The following is a 20,829-nucleotide window of genomic DNA, read 5'->3' on the forward strand; positions in this document are numbered from 1 at the left end:
ATTATTATTAAACTGCACCTTAATTATTATTGTTATTCTGTTGTGTTTATAATTTAATAAAAATAATAGCTGCTATTGTTGTTTTAATAATTAAAAATAATTGAATGTATTAAATTAATACATTTTTTAAACAAAATTGAAATAATCTAATTATGTTAATAATTATTAAGAATTGTTTATAATTTAATAATAATTACAGTTGTCTTAATAATAAAAATTAATTGTATTTATTTAACATTTAAATAATCAAATTATAATTATATAAGGTAAATATTCGAATTATTTTAATAACTAATTATATTTACAATGTAATAATAATAGCAATAATAATTATTGTTATTAACCCGCACATGAATTATTATTATCATTATTGTTGGGTTGTTGTTTTAATAAAATGTTTTATTAAAACAACAACACAATAATAATAATAATAATATTGTTGTTTTAATTGTGTTGATAATTATTAATAATTGATTATAATTGACCAACAATAATAATAATTGTTGTTTGAATAATTAACATTAATTTATTTAAAATGTAATAATTATTCATAATATTTAGAATTTAATAATAATAGCAATAGTATTATTATTAAACCTCACCTTTATTATTATTATTATTGTGTTGTTGTTTTACAAATTACAATCAATCTATTAAATTAATTTATAAAATATTAAAAATAACATTTAAATAATCTAATTATGTTAATAATTATTAATACTTGTTTATATATTTAAAAATATATAATAATAATACAATTTAATAGAATCTAGAATTTACTTTAATACATTGCATGAATTAAACACCTCTAATCTATTCCTACAAAACTGTTCAAATTAAAATAGATTAATAAAAACAGCAATAATAATATCAGAAATACTCTAAAATAATAAAAGGGCCACAATTATGAGTCTACCAGTGGTCCCTCTCAACAAACGTCGCTTTGCACCTCGTCTGCCTACTAAAACAGTGCTTCATCCATTATTCAACGCGGCGCACTGCCTTCTCATTAGCTGACTATCTACACCAGTGCTTTCAACCACTGGTAAGAGCACGTTGTGTATGATGTAAAACCAGCAAACCAGCTGGAAACACTTCAGCTCAGCTTAGTAAGTAAAGCTGCATAAATTATTAATCAACTCGGGTTTTATTTATAGTATCAGTTGCCAGTTTCCCATCAACACCAGACGTGCAATAGAAAAGAGCTGGGAATAGATAAGGATAGGCTTTATTAGTTCACATTTATTCCCTTATTGTATCCTTTTACTAAATGCAGGCTTTTATTTTTTAAGGCTTTTATTTCGGATTCTTGTTTATGGAAATACGACTTGAGGTACTTGAAATAAAGGATATTTTGCGGTAGCCATGATGACTGGTCGTTTATATTTAGATAAACAATCTCTGAAAGAGTCTTACGTCATACCCCGCTCTTCCTGTCAGGTTTGTTTATGACCCACATCTCAATGCAGGCGAACTCACAACCCAACGCACTTGTATAAAACACTCACGTTACATATAAATAACGAAAGCACCGCCACTTAGAAGCATTATCGTCAACTCAGAGCAAAATCTCCCACACTGTTCATTGTCGTTCATGAGTAGAAGCTAACTGTTTCTTCAAACAAAACATTGCCCTTCCCCCCACTAGCAGCTCCATTCACATTTGCCCAGACACCGCAATGGATTTGCACAATAGAGTCATGTGACACGACTGTAGCAGACAAACCATTACATCAGTCGAGGAAGTCAGTTGAAAAAATTAAAGGGGAAGTGCCCGTTTTTTTCTGAACATAACACGAGATGAGCTGCTATGCGGAAACCGTGTGCAAAATAACAACAGGGATAGAGAAATGTGTAGATTTAACATCTATTTTAGAAACTAAATATATAAAACAAAGAGCCCAGCCTATCCATAATCTATAAAAAGGTGGTTTAGCTTCTTATACATGTCTATTTTGGATATTGTGTTTTAAATATAGTTTGTTTTAGTTTTATAAATCGAAATAGCTAAACAACGAATTGTAAAAATAATAGAAAATAGTAGCACGTAGCAATAGCCAAAATACACTGTATGGGTCAAAATGATCATTTTTTTCTGATCTTTTATGCCAAGAATCATTAGGATATTAAGTAAACAGCATGTTCCATGAAGATATTGTGTACATTTCCTACCGTAAATATATTAAATCTTAATTTTTGACTAGTGATATGCATTGCTAAGAACTTAATTTAGACAATATTCTAATTTTCTTGCACCCTCGGATTCCAGATATATTCAAATAGTTGTATCTCGGACAAACCATACATCGATTAAGAGCTCATTTATTCAGTTTCAGATCATGTATAAATCTCAGTTTCAAATAAAATGACCCTTATGAATGGTTTTGTTGGTGTTAAGCTCGAAAACAATTCTTTCCCTTTAAACAGTTCTACCACGTTAGTATTTAAATATGACTCATCGCCAGGGCGCTCTCCCATTGGCCACCGCCTATTTGGCGGGGTGTGATTCACAACTGTGGCAGAACGCAACTCGAAACGTGATTGGCTAGTGTAGGCGCTGACGCCGAAGTATAAAAGCGAGTTAAAAATAGAAACGGTCTCATTCCTCCCTAGACCATTGTTGGGTGCAGAAGAGAATGTGTGAGGCATTACAAACTCCTACACTCACCCAATAACACAAATATCGCATTCTGTGAATGAGAATGAGGCTTGTGTCAACAAAAAACGGGACGATTTGATCTACGGGAGAAAAGAAGCACTTGGACGTTATTTATTGTCGCGTTTCCGCACTGAAGCGGTTTGAGGAGAAACCTGAGAGGAAATCAAACGGCGAACTTTGTACCGCTTGTGAACTTTAGAATATCGATTCCAGTCATGGAATACAAAGTGGAAGCCCATCGGATTATGAGTATTTCCTTAGGGAAAATCTACAACTCCCGCGTTCAACGAGGCGGCATTAAACTGCACAAAAACCTCTTGGTTTCGCTGGTCCTTCGTAGTGCGCGTCAGGTCTATCTGAGCGACTACTACAGCGGTGCGTGTCTGAACGCCGCTCAGAACGAACGCGAAGGAAACGAATGGGACATTACAGATTCAGAGCGGGAGAAATTCCCTCCCTCTACGACGGAATGCGACCGAGTGGAGAGCACAGAGGAACCCCAACAGCCCGAGAAAGAGCGGGAATTGAGCGAAAACGACGATGAGGTGAAATCAGACCAGCCGGATTGTACTTCCACTTTACAACAAGAGCAAAAGCAAAACTCTTCGTTGGACTCAGTGGCGAATGTTTCTTCTGAAACCCCGCCGGAAGCCATTAATGAACCCAAGGAGAGTCCCTCAGACAGTAACGTTACAGTAGCGCAACGCGACTTAACGCCTGAGGCGAAAGGGGAATCACATCAACCACCCAAAACGCACGTTTGTTCAACCAGGAAAAGAAGCGCGGAAGAGTCTGAAAGTGTCGATTTGCCTCAAAAAAGGACCAAAGTTGCTTCCTCAAACGCTGAGGACGACGATGAAGCCGAGGAGATGGACACGAGTAACGTGTCTAACCTCATTACGATATTTGGTTCGAGTTTCTCAGGACTTCTCAGCAAAGACGGCGCCAAACCTGAGACCGAAGCAGAGGATAATGGACAAATCTGCTGTGACCAAATGCTTAAGAACCTAAACCCATGGAGTACAGCGATAGTAGCTTTCTAACTGTATTGTACTATACTGTACCGGGTTGCCCTGAGTGCTTTGGTAACACGTGGTCAGGCCCGACATCGTAGTGTGGGACTTCCCAGCAAGCAGCATGAGTGGTGCTACCAAAGTACAAGCTCAGTTTGGCCTGAAGATGTCCGGGCATGCCTTTCTAGTGAAGGAACTATCTGAATGCTGGTGCTAGCCTACTACTTGGGATCTACTACAGTCCTTGGAAGTGTTGATGAACTCTCAGACAATTCTAAAGCCATGTGAGCGAGCGGTATTAGCCGACAACATATGCAAACGTGTCATGAAGGTCAATTATTCAGGGTCGATCACACCAAACTTTGACTGTACGAGGTTTTAGGCCACTGTTTTAAAACGTCTTTGTTTTATAAAGACCTGTACATTTTGTAAAATTCGAGTGTGTGTATATATTGTTTCCCATGTCGCATTCTGAATCTATGTATTTTGGTATCATGACAATTTACGTGGACGTCACGTATTAAAAAAATGTGAAATTACTCTGATTGTTTCTGTGCTTTCTGTTTTGTTGGTTCATTTATTTAAAAGATGTCAGCTTTTTTTTTTTTTTTTTGAATTTTAAGATTTGAAATTCCAGCACAATGCTGTTTTCAAAGTTCCAATGGTGATAGAACTTTAAGATAATTTCAAATAGATTACTCTGATTTTAAATAGAATATGTTAATATTTATTATATGTGACCCTGGACCACAAAACCAGTCATAAGGTTCAGTTTGAAAATCTGGAATCTGAGGGTGCAAAAAATCTAAATAATGAGAAAGTTGCCCAAATAAAGTTCTTGGCAATGCATATTACTAATCAAAAATTACATTTTGATATATTTATGGCAGGAAATTTACAAAATATCTCTTCATGGAACATGATCTTTACTGAATATCCTAATTATTTTTAACCCATACAATGTATTTTTAGCTATTGCTACAAAAATAACCATGCTACTTAAGACTGGTTTTGTGGTCCAGGGTCACATATTTTAAGTTTCTGAATTCTATATATTTTTAATTACAAATAATTATCCCGTAATCAAAAATGAGAATTTATGAAACTCTTAAAAATATACTTGATTTTTAATGTAAGAGTTGGCTGAGATATTTGAAAATCTGAAATCTGAGGGTGCAAAAAAATCTAAATATTGAGAAAATCACCTTTAAAGTCCAAATTAAGGTCTTATCAATGCATATTTTGGTAGAACTAGAAAATTTACAAAATATCTTAATGGAACATGATGTTTACTTAATATCCTAATGATTTTTGGCATAAAAGAAAAAAATAATTTTGACTCATACAATGTATTTTTGGCTATTGCTACAAATATACCCATGCTACTTAAGACTGGTTTTGTTGTCCAGGGTCACATGACATAAATATGTAATAACATCTATATATTTTTAATTACAAAGCATTATGCAATAATTAAAAATGAGAATTATTAAAGGAAAATTGCTTTAAAATGCAAGAGTCACTGATATACAACTTAGACTTAGTATTTAAGTATTTAACATGAAGCTTCTATTTGGACCAAAGTGACCCAACAAGTTTGAGAACAAGAAGAATGTTCAGCTGCTCTTCGACTTCCAGGCGATTTTTACTGCATGCTGTAAAGAGAGCTATTGTGCCCCTGAAGCATGTGTGGTATGCAGGGTTCAGTTTCAACGCAGACTGCTGTCTCTTCTCCCAGGGCCTGTCTTTGGTCCCAGGCTATTCAACATGACATGCCCATTCCTACAAGAGAGAAGAGTCATAATAGAATCATTGACTTCTAAACCCTTTTTCATGCAGCAACATCACTTGAGCAGTCTTACATTATTACTATGATTCATAATTTACAAAGATGAACAGGCTCAAAAATGCTTCATTTTATGTAACTAATTATAGAGAAATGTGTTTAATTCACAAGGCAAGAATGCAGTCATTGAGGTAAGTGGAGTATGAGTGTGTGTTGTAATATGCACAAGAGAGTTTATCTTATATAAGTTAAAATAAGCAAGGAACATCCAGGTCAAAAGAGCCATGAACATGACTGAAATACACAAGGTTAAACAAATGTGGGTTCCCACTGTCATGGAAAACCTTCGAAATCAGGAAAATTCCAAGGGTGGGAAAGTTGTATTTAGTGATACACTCATTTTTGTCTGTGTACACAGTTATTCTTAGAGTTATGGTTAGTATGACTTTATAACATATTATTATATAATATACACTGCCATTTAAAAAAGATTTGTAATTTTTTTTTTAAAAAGTCTCTTATGCTCACCAAAGCTGCTCTTGTTTGATTAAAAAAATACAGTACAATTGTGAAATAATATTAGAATTTAAAGTAGCAGTTTTATATTTTAATATATTATATTATAAAATGATATTTATTCCTGTGATTCAAAGCTGAAGTCATATGATCCTTCAGAAATCATTTTAATATGCAGGTTTATTATTAATGCTGTTAACAGATTAGTTGCTTAATAGTTCTTTAGAAACCTGTGATACATTTTCAGGATTCCTTGATGAATAAAAAGTTAAAAAGAACAGCATTTATTCAAAACAGAAATCTTTTGTAACAGCCAAAGTCTTTGCTATCAGTTTTTTTTTAAAATCAGTTTAACATCCTTGCTTTTGAATGGTAATGGTAATGGTAATGTAAACCTACTTTTGAATGGTAATGTATACTCATATATTTACAATATATATATGTGACCCTGGACCACCAGGAAACCAGTCATAAGGGTCCATTTTGAATACATTATGGATGAAAAGCTAAATAAATAAACTTTCCATATCACTGTAAAACTTCGCTGTAACTGACTAGTAAAATTGTGGTAAGTGTTTTTTAAAGGTCAGATCAGGTAGAAAAATCTCTGCATGTTTAAAGTATGTTCAAAGTGTGACTAACATAAAAAGACGACGACAAAAAACTTCTCATGACGCTAACTCCAGCAGAACCAGCTTGATGCCCGGCACGGCCGCATTCTTTCACACAGTCATGAGCAGCTATTGATAGATACATTCCCTCGAGAAAGACCAGAAGGCATGAGTAAAGCTGCTCTCTCGCCCTGCTGGTTTCAGAAATGTGGGTCATTCAAATCCCGGCCATGGTCGAGTCAGCTGACCACACCAACACAGAACAGTAACGAGGGCGTGGCCTGGCACATCAATTTCGGCTGCAGTGGACTTTTTCTCGAATTTCCGCAGTTCCTTTAATATTGTAATAGCTCACGTTATCACTGACACTGATCCAAAAATCAACATATAGATCTCAAAATGTCTGAAGATCAATATATAGACCTGAAAATGTTTGGCACATGTGATGCAACATTACTGGCTGTTTCACAAACCATGCTTAAACACATGCAGCTGTCCTCTCCTGACTGGCCTCTCACTCCTGCATTCCTCTGTCCTGGAAGGAAAGAGGGTGGGGGGTGGTGGGGCGGGAGGAAAAGAGCAAAGTTGTGAAAACGTTTCCTGCCGATGTGCAGTAGGAGAGAGCATGTGGGTCTGGAATGTTGAGGCAGAAGCCGAGAAATTTAGCGGGAAGGTTGGTCTGAAATATACAGTTGAAGTCAAAAGTTTACATACCTTGTAGAATCTGCAAAATGGTAATTGTTTTACTAAAATATTATGGATCACACAAAATGCATGTTATTTTTTATTTATTACTGATCTGAATAAGATATTTCACATAAAAGATGTTTACATACAGTCCACAAGAGAAAATAATAATTAAATTTATAAAAATGTCCCTGTTCAAAAGTTTACATACACTTAATACTGTTTTGTTACCTGAATGATTCACAGCTGTTTTTTTTTTATTTATTTTTAGTAATAGTTGTTCATGAGTCTTTTGTTTGTCCTGAACAGTTAAACTGCCCACTGTTCTTCAAAAAAATCCACAAATGCTTTAGTGTTTTAGCATTTTAGTGTATTTGAAGCCTTTCCAACAATGACTGTATGAATTTGTGATCCATTTTTTCTACACTGAGCCAGGGGTGAAAACTTTTTGAATTTGAAGATCAGGGTAAAATTAACTTATTTTGTCTTCTGGAGAACATGTAAGAATCTTCAGTAGCTTCTGAAGGACAGTACTAAATGAACAAAATATGATATTAAGGCAAAATAAGAAAAATGTCCACATTTTCATTCTGTTCAAAATTTTTCCCCCCCTGGCTCTTAATGCATCATGATTCCTTCTGAAGCATCAGTGAGTGTTTGAACCTTCTGTAATTGTTGCATATGAGTCCCTCAGTTGTCCTCGGTGTGAAAAGATGGATCTCAAAATCATGCAGTCATTGTTGGAAAGAGTTCAAATACACAAAAATGCTAAAAAAAAAAAACTGTTTAGGACTAACAAGGGACTCGTAAACAACTATCACTAAACAAAAAAAACAAACAAAAAAAAAAAAAACAGGTAACAACACGGTATTAAGAATCAAGTATATGTAAACTTTTGAACAGGGTCATTATTTTCTCTTGTGGACTAAATGTAAACATCTAATATGTGAAATATCTTATTCAGGTCAGTACTAAATAAAAAATAACATGCATTTTGTATTAATTCCCCTCTTTTTTGGTTTATTTATTAACATTTTGCAGATTCTGCAAGGTGTGTGTAAACTTTTGACTTCAACTTAAAAACTTAAGTTTAGCAGCTGCCTTAAAATGTTAAGTTAAATCAACTTGAGTCATTTAAACTTACAAGTTAAATCAACTCATTTTGATTGTAATAAGTTAAAATTACTTGTAGTTTTAAGCTGATTTAACTTAAAAATTTAAGGCAGCTGCTGAACTTAGGTTTGTAAGTTGAATCTGGTGAAAACTTTTTACAGTGTATATGTAGTAGCTAGGGTGCTTTGTGTGGATACTAAAAAGTTTCATTTCAACATTAAACTGTAATCACACCAGTCTAGTTTTTGCAAAGTTGGACTAAAGGTCAAAATTTCAGGCCAAAAAGTCAGTTTTCAAGTGTAGTGAAGAATGAAGCACTATCCACACAGAAGTCACTTTCTAACCATGCAGGGAAACCGTGTGAGCAACTTGAACCCAAAGCAAAATCTGCATTCTGCCCTTAGAAGAAATTCCAGATTGTGTGGATTCCTATTTAAATGACTGGAGTTCACCCGTGAAAATTTCACAGGAAATGTGACTGCACTTATTTGACAGGCAAATATTCAATTGCTCATTGTGTCATGTTTACTCTGTAGCTGAACTAGAGCACAACATTTAAACTCACTTTCTGATATCATACCACCACAACTACGGGACTTTATTATCCATTTGATCATAGGCCAGGCAAAAATGAACAATAGGACCATTTAGAAATCCAAAGTTCAGTACTTAGTGTCAAATCCCCGACTTAGCTTTTAGGATAGCAGTGAATAACAAAAAGAGACTCTCAAGCAATAAAGATAAGATGTCAAGGACTGTTTTAGGTGTTTCGATGATTTATTGTGTGCTAAGAGCCATGCCGTGTCCCTGTTTAACATGGTCAGTCCCAAAGAGCAGGGCGGAAAGATGTCTGAACAAACCACCAGTCTGGATACAAGTAGAGACAAGATCTACCCCAGCAGTTCTTTTGTTCAGAGCAAACAGAAAGTCAGGAAAACTTTCGACCACTCATTCAGCAAGATGGATATCTCCACATTGACACATCAACCGGAGTGACCCACAAAGCAATTCATCAATGATCTCATCAGTCTCCACAATGCTCCAAGTTACTTATCTACCTATTTTTAAAGGTATTCATACAGTATTCCTCCGAAAGTACCTTGGGGGATGGGCGACAACTTGACGATTAAGAGAATAATCTCAGAAACCAATACGTGAACTCTCCCATATTCACGCGACGGCTTAAAGGAGTCATTGTCCATTCAAATCAGCTTTGTGCATGCAGGAATTACCGAACCTAATCAGAAGCCTTCAAAACACTAGCAACCATCTGCCATCCGCCAAAAGATCAGTGCTTCCGGTCTTAAAAATAAAGTTTCAAAGAGAGATTGCATAGTGGAACCATTTTGGGTCCCACAAGTTCTTAAAAGAACCTTGAAGAACATCCAATCTAAAGAACCTTTTATGTAACGGAAGGTTCCATGAGTGTATTGAAGAAAATAGATCCACAATTTAATTGGCGAGTGATGCCAAAATACAGCATCACATAACACGGATTACCTCAGATTAGGTCGTTCATGTGGGACTGCAAAAATAAACAGGGAAACTCCGGCTCTAGTGTGCAATAAAACCAAACAAGGAACTAAAAGTTGTAACCGCAAAGCAGTTAGAACTTTGAAACTGGCCTACAATGACTCAACGCCCTTCCCCCCCACAAGAGCACAATCACAAAGACAATTCGGCAGTGATCTTTTCAAGAAGGGGAGAGAGAAAGAGCCCTCGCCGTGGCCCCGCTATTCATTCCGTTTGACCCCTGCCGAAGCCCAGACAAACTGAAGTCTTTGTTTATCTTGGGAAACTGGCAGAGGACAGGAGGGAAAAAGGGTTTGGGTGGGGGAGGGTACTGAGGATTGGAGGAGGAGGTGGTGGTTTGGAGGGAAAATGGGATCGGGGGAGGGGTATCCTGGGAAAAATGCCAGCATGGGATCAGTGACAGGGCCGGGCTTCCTGAAACAAGAGCAGCCTGGGATGGTGAAGGAAAGAGAGGGGGTGTCATTGTGGGGTGGTGGGGTTGGGGGAAGGGTGCACCTTGTTGGACCAGGCCAGAAGACCGGAGACGTACTACACACGCGATACGTCACATTGATGTATGTTTCCTGTTGGGCGTGGGGTCGCGTTTAATTACAGTTCCGAAAGCTTTATAGACTCCGCTCAACTGATAGCAAGCACTCGTGTGAGGCTTCTGCAATGACAACGGGCCTCTTGTGTGTGAACATTTAGGTGTCTCCTCAAACACTACAAGCTGGGGCATGTTGAAAGCAAAGGAAGCTTGGGGCAATTAAAGCAGACAGATGGCCGCTTAGAGAAAAAAAAGAGGCTGGTGTACCTTTCTCATGTTTTGTTGCTACAGGAGGGTCATGTGTTCCAACAGGAGCCGAGCCGTCGAGATATCTAAATAAGAGTGAGAATTTCATGTTAGTCAGGCCCTTTACGCACAGTAGTGATCACTGTTCTTGTTTTCAGAGACTGTACAACAATGACATAGCAACACCCTAGCAACTGCAACTGCAGAACACCCTAGCAGAACACACTGGATTTTTCACTTTATAAAACAACTTTGTTGCTCATGTAAAACTTGCTTCCGTCATTCCGAGTTGATGCCAGGACATTGCAATGCAGCTGCTAAGGTCTCCTGAGTGGTTTTGGCATGTTACAGTTGCTAGGGTGTTCTGGGTGGTTGCCAGGTTGTTGCTATGAAGTTACTAGGGTGCAGATGCTAAAGCAGTTGCTAAGGTGTTCTGGGTGGTTTCAGGATGTTTTAGTTGTTAGGGTGTCGCTATGTAATTGCTAGTGTGCTTTTTAATGATTTCATCTTAATGATGAAAATGTTGCTAAAACACTGCTAGGGTGTTCCAGTTTCCAGGGCAATGCTATGCAGTTGCTAAGGTGTCCGGAATGGTTTTGGCATGTTGCAGTTGTTAGGGTGTTCTGAACTATTCTAACATGTTGCAATGCAGTTGCTAGGGTGTTCTGGGTAGTTTCCCGGGCGTTGCTATGCAGTTGCTAAGGTGTCCTGAGTGGTTTTGGCATGTTGCTATCCAGTTACTAGGGTGTTATGAACTATTCTAACATGTTGCAAAGCAGTTGCTAGGGTGTTCTGGGTTGTTGCCAGGGTGCTGCTATGCAGTTGCTAAGGTACTCTCTGTAGTTTTATCTTAATATTTGTTAAGGTATAGTTACTAGGATGTTGCTATATTATTGTTAGGGTGTTCTCAATGATTCTAACATGTTGCAAAACAGTTGCTAGGGTGTTCTGGGTAGTTCCTAAGGTACTGCTATGCAGTTGCAAAGGTATTCTGTTTGGTTTTAGTATGTGGCTATACGGTTGTTAAGGTGCAGTTGTTAGTGTGTTGCTATGTCATCGCTAAGGTAATCTTAATGATTCTAACAAGTTGCTGAGCAGTTGCTAGGGTGTTGCTATGTCATTGCTAGAGTGTTCTGAATGATTGTAACATTCTAACATGTTGCAAAGCAGTTGCTAGGGTGTTCTGGGTCATTTCCAGGGCATCACTATGCAGTTGATAAGATGTCTTGAGTGGTTTAATGATTGTAACATGTTGCCAAGCAGTTGCTAGGGTGCTCTGTGTAGTTGCCAAGGCACTGCTATGCAGTTGCTAAGGTGTTCGGAGTGGTTTTGGCATATTGCAGTTGTTAGGGTGTTGCAATGTAATTGCTTGGGTGTTCTGAATGATTCTAACATGCTGCTAAGCAGTTGAGAGGGTGTTCTGGGTGATTGCCAGGATGTTGCTATGCAGCTCCTAATGTATTTTGAACAATTGTAGTATGTTACTAGGTTGTTGCTTTGGAGTCGCTAAGGTGCAGTTGCTAGGGTGTTGCTATGCCATTGCTAGGGTGTTCTGAATGATTCTAACATGTTGCAAAGCAGTTGCTAGGGTGGTCTGGGTGGTTTCCAGGGTGCTACTAAGCAGCTGCTAAGGAACACTCTATGTTAAGGTGTGGTTACTAGGGTGTTGGTTTGTCATTGTTAAGGAGTTCTCAATTATCCTAACTTGTTGCTAAGCAGTTGAAAGGGAGTTCTGGGTGGTTGCCAGGATTTTGCTCTGCAGTTGCTAGAGTGTTCTGGGTGGTATGGAGCTGCTAGGGTACTCTGTGTTAAGGTGCAGTTACTAGGGTGTTGTTATGTCATTGTTAGGGTGTTCTCAGTGATTCTAAATTGTTGCTAAGCAGTTGCAAGGGTGTCCAGGGTGGCTCCCAGGATGTTGCTATGCAGTTACTAATGCGTTGTGAACAGTTGTTACTAAGCTGTTGCTTTAGAGTCATTAAGGTGCAGTTGCTAGGGTGTTGCTATGCCATTGCTAGTGTGTTCTGAATGATTCTAACATTTTGCAAAGCAGTTGCTAGGGTGTTCTGGGTGGTTTCCAGGGTCCTACTATGCTGTTGCTAAGGTACTCTGCCTTAAGGTGTGGTTACTAGGGTGTTGGTTTGTCATTGTTAAGGAGTTCTCAATTATCCTAACTTGTTGCTAAGCAATTGAAAGGGAGTTCTGGGTGGTTTCCAGGATTTTGCTCTGCAGTTGCTAGAGTGTTCTGGGTGGTATGGAGCTGCTAGGGTACTCTGTGTTAAGGTGCAGTTACTAGGGTGTTGTTATGTCATTGTTAGGGTGTTCTCAGTGATTCTAAATTGTTGCTAAGCAGTTGCAAGGGTGTCCAGGGTGGCTCCCAGGATGTTGCTATGCAGTTACTAATGCGTTGTGAACAGTTGTTACTAAGCTGTTGCTTTAGAGTCATGAAGGTGCAGTTGCTAGGGTGTTGCTATGTCATTGTTAGAGTGTTCTCAATTATTCTAACTTGTTGCAAAGCAGTTGAGAGGGTGTTCTGGGTGATTGGCAGGATGTTGCTATGCAGCTCTTAATGTGTTCTGAGCGGTTGCAGCGTGTTGCTTGGCTTTTGCTATTCAGTCACTAAGATGCAGTTGCTAAGGTATTGAATGTGGTTGCTAAGGTGAAAGTTTAAAGCTATGGAAGTCTGAGAGTAAAAGATTAAAAGATACTTTAGATATATCACAGTTACAAGATATTCACAACTGTGAGAAATACAGTCACAGTTGTAAGATATAAAGTTCCATTTACTTTTTTTGACCATTTAGGTCAGTCTGTACTTTACTGTTGAGGTTTAGAACAAACCAAAAAGTTGGAAGTTAATTAACTGGCGCTACAAAAGGTTTGTAACAATGAAGTGTTTAAATGCTTTAAAGCTCTTTATGATTCCTGACCACTAAATTTGCCTCAAAAAAAGAGGAAGTATAGTACATTTTGCATGGCCAAAAATACCTTTGTAGTTTTCTCACTCTGTTAGTTCCTTGAAATGGCCAAAGTTCAGTTTAGAGGCAGGGGGAAAGTTCCTTCAGAGAATTTTTATTTACTCATAGTGAGTCACTCACACACAAAAGTCCACTAAAAATGACGCATCAAAATATATAAAGTTAAGGTGATCGTTCTTATTTGTCAGTTATTAAATCTTACATCTACAGAACCATTCATCCTTAAAAGTAGAAATTATCGTAAGTATTCAATGCCAGTAGCTTTGCCTCCGGGTTGAAATTGCGTCACAGGATCCTCTATATCTAAATGAGTCCAAAAATCAAGGTCGGAACCACCGGTTTTCTGGGTTTTGACGTAACAGTAAGTGTTTTTGTGTGGCAAATGTTACTAGGGAGACAAAACAAGCCTTATGCTGGAGAGTCGAAGTGGCTTAGTAACCAACAGCAGCTGCCACAACAATAAACACAACGGCGCTCACTAGAACACTAGAACACTACGCATAGTTTTACAGTAATTCATTCCATTCATGCATTTGCTAAATGAAAACACACCTATCTGAATTTTATTGATAACAATTGTGCTAATCATGTCTCTTACTATAAAACCAAATGGAAATTTGGTCAGAACTTTTTGGAGTGTAGGAATGACTTGAGTGAGTGTTTTAAAGTATCAGTACTCTTTGTCAAAACAAAGAAAACATTGTGCCGAAGTGCTTAGCAACAATACAGTAAAGTGATCTCCGCTCAGGCAGCGAACGGCTCCACCTATTATAAGACCATATGCCGTATGGAAACAGTGAGAAAATAAAGGACACCTTTTTCTCTCTCTGGCCTGCCACTGAGGAAACTCCAAACATTTCGACTTATTTGGGAGCAGGCAATTTTTGCTTCTGACTTGGCAAATGCAGGAAAACCATGATTCAATCTGAACTTTTTGGGGAGAAAAAAGGTTAGATTAGTAGCAAAAGGGATTTAGAGACAAAAGCTATGGAAGGAAAGTTTTCTACTGCTTAAAAAATTCTGGTTCTTTAAAGAATCCAAAACAAAGATCTGAAGATCAAGAATTTTTTTTTTTTCAAATAATCATATACAGTTGAGGTCATAAGTTTACATACACCTTGCAGAATCTGCAACGTAAATTGTTTGACCAAAATAGGAGGGGTCATACAAAATGCATGTTATTCTTTCTTTCTTTTTTAGTACTGACCTGAATAAGATATTTCACATAAAATATCTTTACATATTGTTCACAAGAGAAAATAATAGTTGAATTTATAAAAAGTTTCCATACACTTGATTCTTAATGCTGTGTGTTACCTAAATGATCCAAAGTTGTGTGTGTTTTTTTATTGCTTAGGGATAGTTGTTCATGAGTCCTTTGTTTGAACAGTTAAACTGCCCACTGTTCTTCAGAAAAGTCCTTTAGGTTCCACAGATTCTTTGATTTTTCAGCATTTTTGCTGAAAAAATGAAGTGAAGAGCTGATGAAGAGCCTGCGTGCTCGAAACGTCACATACGCTATGCGAAAGTTGTTTTAAAAATAAATATTTTTGATATTTTTGGAGCTTTGGTGTTGCCGACTTTACACTTTGTTTTATACTTTTTAACCACAAATACTTGTAATAACCTTGGAAAGGTCACTCAAGGTTTGTTCTTCGTCTATGTGTACTTCGGTTCAAAAAGGTAGGGTAGGACAAAAATCTCCATTTTATTTTCTCCTCCAACTTCAAAATTTTCCGCCATCGTTGTTTTACCTTTTTTTTGTAAAGGGCGTTTGACTTTCTTTGCACGCTTTGTAAACACTGGGTCGGTACTTTCCAATGTGACTACGTGTGCAAAAGCATTCTTGGTTAAAAAGTATATAAATGTACTTTTTTTTTTATAGAAAATGTCAGATCGTTTTGCTAGGTAAGTCCTTTATTCCTCGGCTGAGATTGTGAAGAGCCATTTGAAGCTTCACTGAAACTGCAATTTGGACCTTCAACCTGTTGATCCCCATCGAAGTCGACGATATGGAGAAAAATCCTGGAAAGTTTTGTTAAAAAACCTTAATTTCTTTTCGAACGAAAAAAGAAAGTCATGTCATTGGATGATATGGCGATGAGTAAATTATCAGGAAATTTTGATTCAGAAAGTGAACTAATCCTTTAACTTTCACTGTATGGAGAAGAGCAGAACAACGTGAAGGTGAGTAAAAAGTTTTAAATTTAAAATTTTTTATGTTGGGGTCAAATCTATAAAAGTGCACATAAGAGAGGGTAAAATTTGTCATAGACCAAAATGTTCTTATCTCGTTCGACACCTGCTCAAAACGAGCACCGCCCTTTTAACAACCCAAACCAAACGATCAAAGAACCGTTGAGGAGGTAATGTCATTTCTCTTGTCCATCACATTTACACCTGAACAAGAGTGAACATATGTGTCTAAGACACTCCAGCACTGATGTATGACGTACAGGTTAAAGCCAACGTCGACTTTAACCCCTCTTAAACGGGTTTCCCACAGTGCTTGGCAGTCCAGCAGGTCACACAATCTCGTTCATTAGCCTCCTGCTCTAGTGACCCGCAGGAGGCCAGCAGATTACGGCTACGGCTGCGATTTCCTGCTACATGCCAAGTCAACAGATGCCTAAAGAGACTAGCGGATTTTACACGCAAGACCCAGACTGAGCAGAATGTTCCAGCGAGAGCTCAGGCTGAAAGTTTAGCACAATTAGGAAATCCTGGGCCACCCATTGGGGCTGATGGGAAGGTGCCGATTTAAAAATAGAGAAGGGCCGGGAACAAAGAACAGTTGCTGAGTACAGTGGAAAAGAAGTGGCACTGAGTGATCGCCTTTCCTTTGACGTGTGATAGACTTAAAAAAGACCTTGGTATCACCGTGTTTTTGAGCATGGTACTATGGTAAAACCAAGGTATTGTTTGAAGTAAATACACCACAACAATATTACAGTATCTTTTAGTGACTCACAAAAAGTACAATGGTATTAGCAGGATACTATTGCATTACCATGTTATTTTGGAAATCTACCATGGTTTTCGGACACTGTCATGATGGCAGTACTATAGTATTCTTTAAAATAACAAAATTTTGAAAGATACCATGGTATTACCACAGTGTTTTAGACAAGGTACAGCACTGTACCATAGTACTATTACAAGGTAATACGGTATTCTGAAATATACAATGGAACCAAAATTAATATAGCATGGTTTTTATATAGTACATGCTACTTTCAAAATATTATGGTAGTACCATGCCACTTTTTTGTGAGCCATTAAAAAGATACCATAGTATTGCTGTAATGGTAACAACAGTAGTACTATGACACTTTTTACCATAATACTTTAAGTCATTAACATGACGTATTGGACATAGTACCATGAAAATCCCATGTTTTTCGATATGTACTATAGTACTGCAAAAACCATTGCCAATTATTATTTGAATCATATCATGGTGTATATATAAGAAGTACCATGGTATTATCTGACATGCTAAGTATAATGGTAACCACCAAGTGTGTAGGCTACTGTAAAGTTATGCAGCTATGGTACTATGGCTAATAATGTAATGTATAGAGGACAAATTGGGCAATAAAAGGCCAGATATCTTGTGTGTGTGTGTGTGTGTGTGTGTGTGTGTGTGTGTGTGTGTGTGTGTGTGTGTGTGTGTGTGTGTGTGTGTGTGTGTGTGTGTGTGTGTGTGTGTGTGTGTGTGTGTGGAGCGGAAACAAAAGGTGGCGGAGGGGGGATGTCGTAGCAGAAGGGGAGATTTTGAAGGAACGGGGGGTGGTGGAGGTATTGGTGACGGCAGATGCTGTCCCAGCATGACTTCAGTGAATCTGTGGTGGGGGCTGTTGTTGGGGGGAGGGTCTGCTGGCCTTGTTTGACATCAGCTGCAAATCTGGCCTGAGTGTGTATTCGTTTGTTTGTTTGTGGATGCATCCACGCTCACGTGCGTGAGAAGGGTGAGGGTGTCGGAAACGCATGTTTTTGTTTGTGTCTTTGTGTGGCGTGGAGGAGGGGTGGTGCTACTGTATGTTTGGAAAAACATCCTTGGGTGCTTGGGTGTCAGATTTAATTTGATCTGTCCAGAACAGAAGCACACTGTGAGTGTGCACATATGCATGTGTGTGTAAGAGATATAGATGGTTTGTCTAAGATAGATAGATAGACGGTTGGACGGACAGGCAGACAGACAGACAGACAGACAGATAGACTGTTGGAGAGATGGACAGAAAGACAGTTTGTCCTAATATTCAGACGGACGGATGGATGTATCGACGGACATAGATAGATAGATTGACGCTTAGGCTAAAGAACAGACGGATGGGTGGGTGGGTGGATAAATAGATAGTTAGATGGTTGGACGGATGGACAGAAAGACTGATAGACGGTTGGATGGCTGGACGGCTGGATGGAAGAACAGAGATAGACAGACAGACAGACAGACAGATAGATAGATAGATAGACAGAAAGACAGACAGAAAGACAAACAGTTTGTCCTAGTATTCAGATAGACAGACAGACAGACAGACAGACAGATAGATAGATAGATAGATAGATAGATAGATAGATAGATAGATAGATAGATAGATAGATAGATAGATAGATAGATAGATAGATAGATAGATAGATAGATAGATAGATAGATAGATAGATAGATAGATAGATAGATAGATAGATAGATGGACGGACGCTCGGACAGGTGGACACAAAGACAGACAGTTTGTCCTAATATTCAGATAGATAGATAGATAGATAGATAGATAGATAGATAGATAGATAGATAGATAGATAGATAGATAGATAGATAGATAGATAGATAGATAGATGGACGGACGCTCGGACAGGTGGACACAAAGACAGACAGTTTGTCCTAATATTCAGATAGATAGATAGATAGATAGATAGATAGATAGATAGATAGATAGATAGATAGATAGATAGATAGATAGATAGATAGATAGATAGATAGATAGATAGATAGATAGATAGATAGATAGATAGACGGACGGACGGACGCTCGGATAGGTGGACACAAAGACAGACAGTTTGTCCTAATATTCAGATAGATAGATAGATAGATAGATAGATAGATAGATAGATAGATAGATAGATAGATAGATAGATAGATAGATAGATAGATAGATAGATGGATGGATGGATGGATGGATGGATGGATGGATGGATGGATGGATGGATGGATGGATGGATGGATGGACGGACGGACGGACGGACGGACGGACGGACGGACGGACGGACGGACGGACGGACGGACGGACGGACGGACGGACGGACGGACGGACGGATGCTCGGATAGGTGGACACAAAGACAGACAGTTTGTCCTAATATTCAGATAGATAGATAGATAGATAGATAGATAGATAGATAGATAGATAGATAGATAGATAGATAGATAGATAGATAGATAGATAGATAGATAGATAGATAGATAGATAGATAGATAGATAGATAGATGGACGGACGCTCGGACAGGTGGACACAAAGACAGACAGTTTGTCCTAATATTCAGATAGATAGATAGATAGATAGATAGATAGATAGATAGATAGATAGATAGATAGATAGATAGATAGATAGATAGATAGATAGATAGATAGATAGATAGATAGATAGATGGATGGATGGATGGATGGATGGATGGATGGATGGATGGATGGATGGATGGATGGACGGACGGACGGACGGACGGACGGACGGACGGACGGACGGACGGATAGGTGGACACAAAGACAGACAGTTTGTCCTAATATTCAGATAGATAGATAGATAGATAGATAGATAGATAGATAGATAGATAGATAGATAGATAGATAGATAGATAGATAGATAGATAGATAGATAGATAGATAGATAGATAGATGGACGGACGCTCGGACAGGTGGACACAAAGACAGACAGTTTGTCCTAATATTCAGATAGATAGATAGATAGATAGATAGATAGATAGATAGATAGATAGACAGACAGACGGACGGACGGACGGACGGACGGACGGATGCTCGGATAGGTGGACACAAAGACAGACAGTTTGTCCTAATATTCAGATAGATAGATAGATAGATAGATAGATAGATAGATAGATAGATAGATAGATAGATAGATAGATAGATAGATAGATAGATAGATAGATAGATAGATGGACGGACGCTCGGAGAGGTGGACACAAAGACAGACAGTTTGTCCTAATATTCAGATAGATAGATAGATAGATAGATAGATAGATAGATAGATAGATAGATAGATAGATAGATAGATAGATAGATAGATAGATAGATAGATAGATAGATAGATAGATGGATGGATGGATGGATGGATGGATGGATGGACGGACGGACGGACGGACGGACGGACGGACGGACGGATGCTCGGATAGGTGGACACAAAGACAGACAGTTTGTCCTAATATTCAGATAGATAGATAGATAGATAGATAGATAGATAGATAGATAGATAGATAGATAGATAGATAGATAGATAGATAGATAGATAGATAGATAGAACCAAAGCAAGGTTCCTAAAAGGCAGCATAATGTCTATCTTTTGAAACAGCCTTAAGCATCATGCGATGACTAATGATGCATTCTAGATAGTGAGCTCACTAGGTTTTGTAACAGAGCTTAACGTTTGTTCCTGTCTGTGTCTTTGTATTGGTGCTTCTACCATCACGTCTGTGTGTAATCATGCACTTCCTGCGAACACTGCCGGCCATTCATCATCCAAACACACACAGCTCTTTTTTCCTCTTTGCAGGCCCCTTACATACACCCACCTCTCTTTCTCTCTTCTTTCCCACATATTCACACTTTTGTTTTTCTTTCTTCTACTCTCTACTTCCTTTTATACCTCTACACAAATAGACAGTTTTAATTTGATCTGTCTAGAACAGTTGCAGACTGTGTGTAAATGTGATATAGATAAATAGACAGATAGATAGATAGATAGATAGATAGATAGATAGATAGATAGATAGATAGATAGATAGATAGATAGATAGATAGATAGATAGATAGATAGATAGATAGATAGATAGATAGATAGATAGATAGATAGATAGATAGATAGATAGATAGATAGATAGATAGATAGATAGATAGATAGATGCTTCCTTTCTCTTTCTCTCTCATTACTCCTCC

General features: G+C 37.9%; 1 protein-coding gene across 1 annotated transcript; it reads left to right on the forward strand.

Moving 5' to 3' along the window:
* The first annotated feature begins 2,620 nt into the window (after window positions 1–2,620).
* On the forward strand, window positions 2,621–4,211 carry ier5 (immediate early response 5). Its single transcript, XM_073844607.1, has one exon. The coding sequence runs from the start codon at window positions 2,875–2,877 to the stop codon at window positions 3,700–3,702; it is 828 nt and encodes a 275-aa protein (XP_073700708.1). The 5' UTR covers window positions 2,621–2,874; the 3' UTR covers window positions 3,703–4,211.
* Window positions 4,212–20,829: the final 16,618 nt, after the last annotated feature.

This window comes from Garra rufa, chromosome 7 (genome assembly GCF_049309525.1).
Source record: "Garra rufa chromosome 7, GarRuf1.0, whole genome shotgun sequence".
NCBI lineage: Eukaryota > Metazoa > Chordata > Actinopteri > Cypriniformes > Cyprinidae > Garra > Garra rufa.

What these genes read in the sequence shown, in the direction of transcription:
- ier5 (XM_073844607.1), top strand. Translation starts at nt 2,875, where the DNA reads ATGGAATACAAAGTGGAAGCCCATCGGATTATGAGTATTTCCTTAGGG.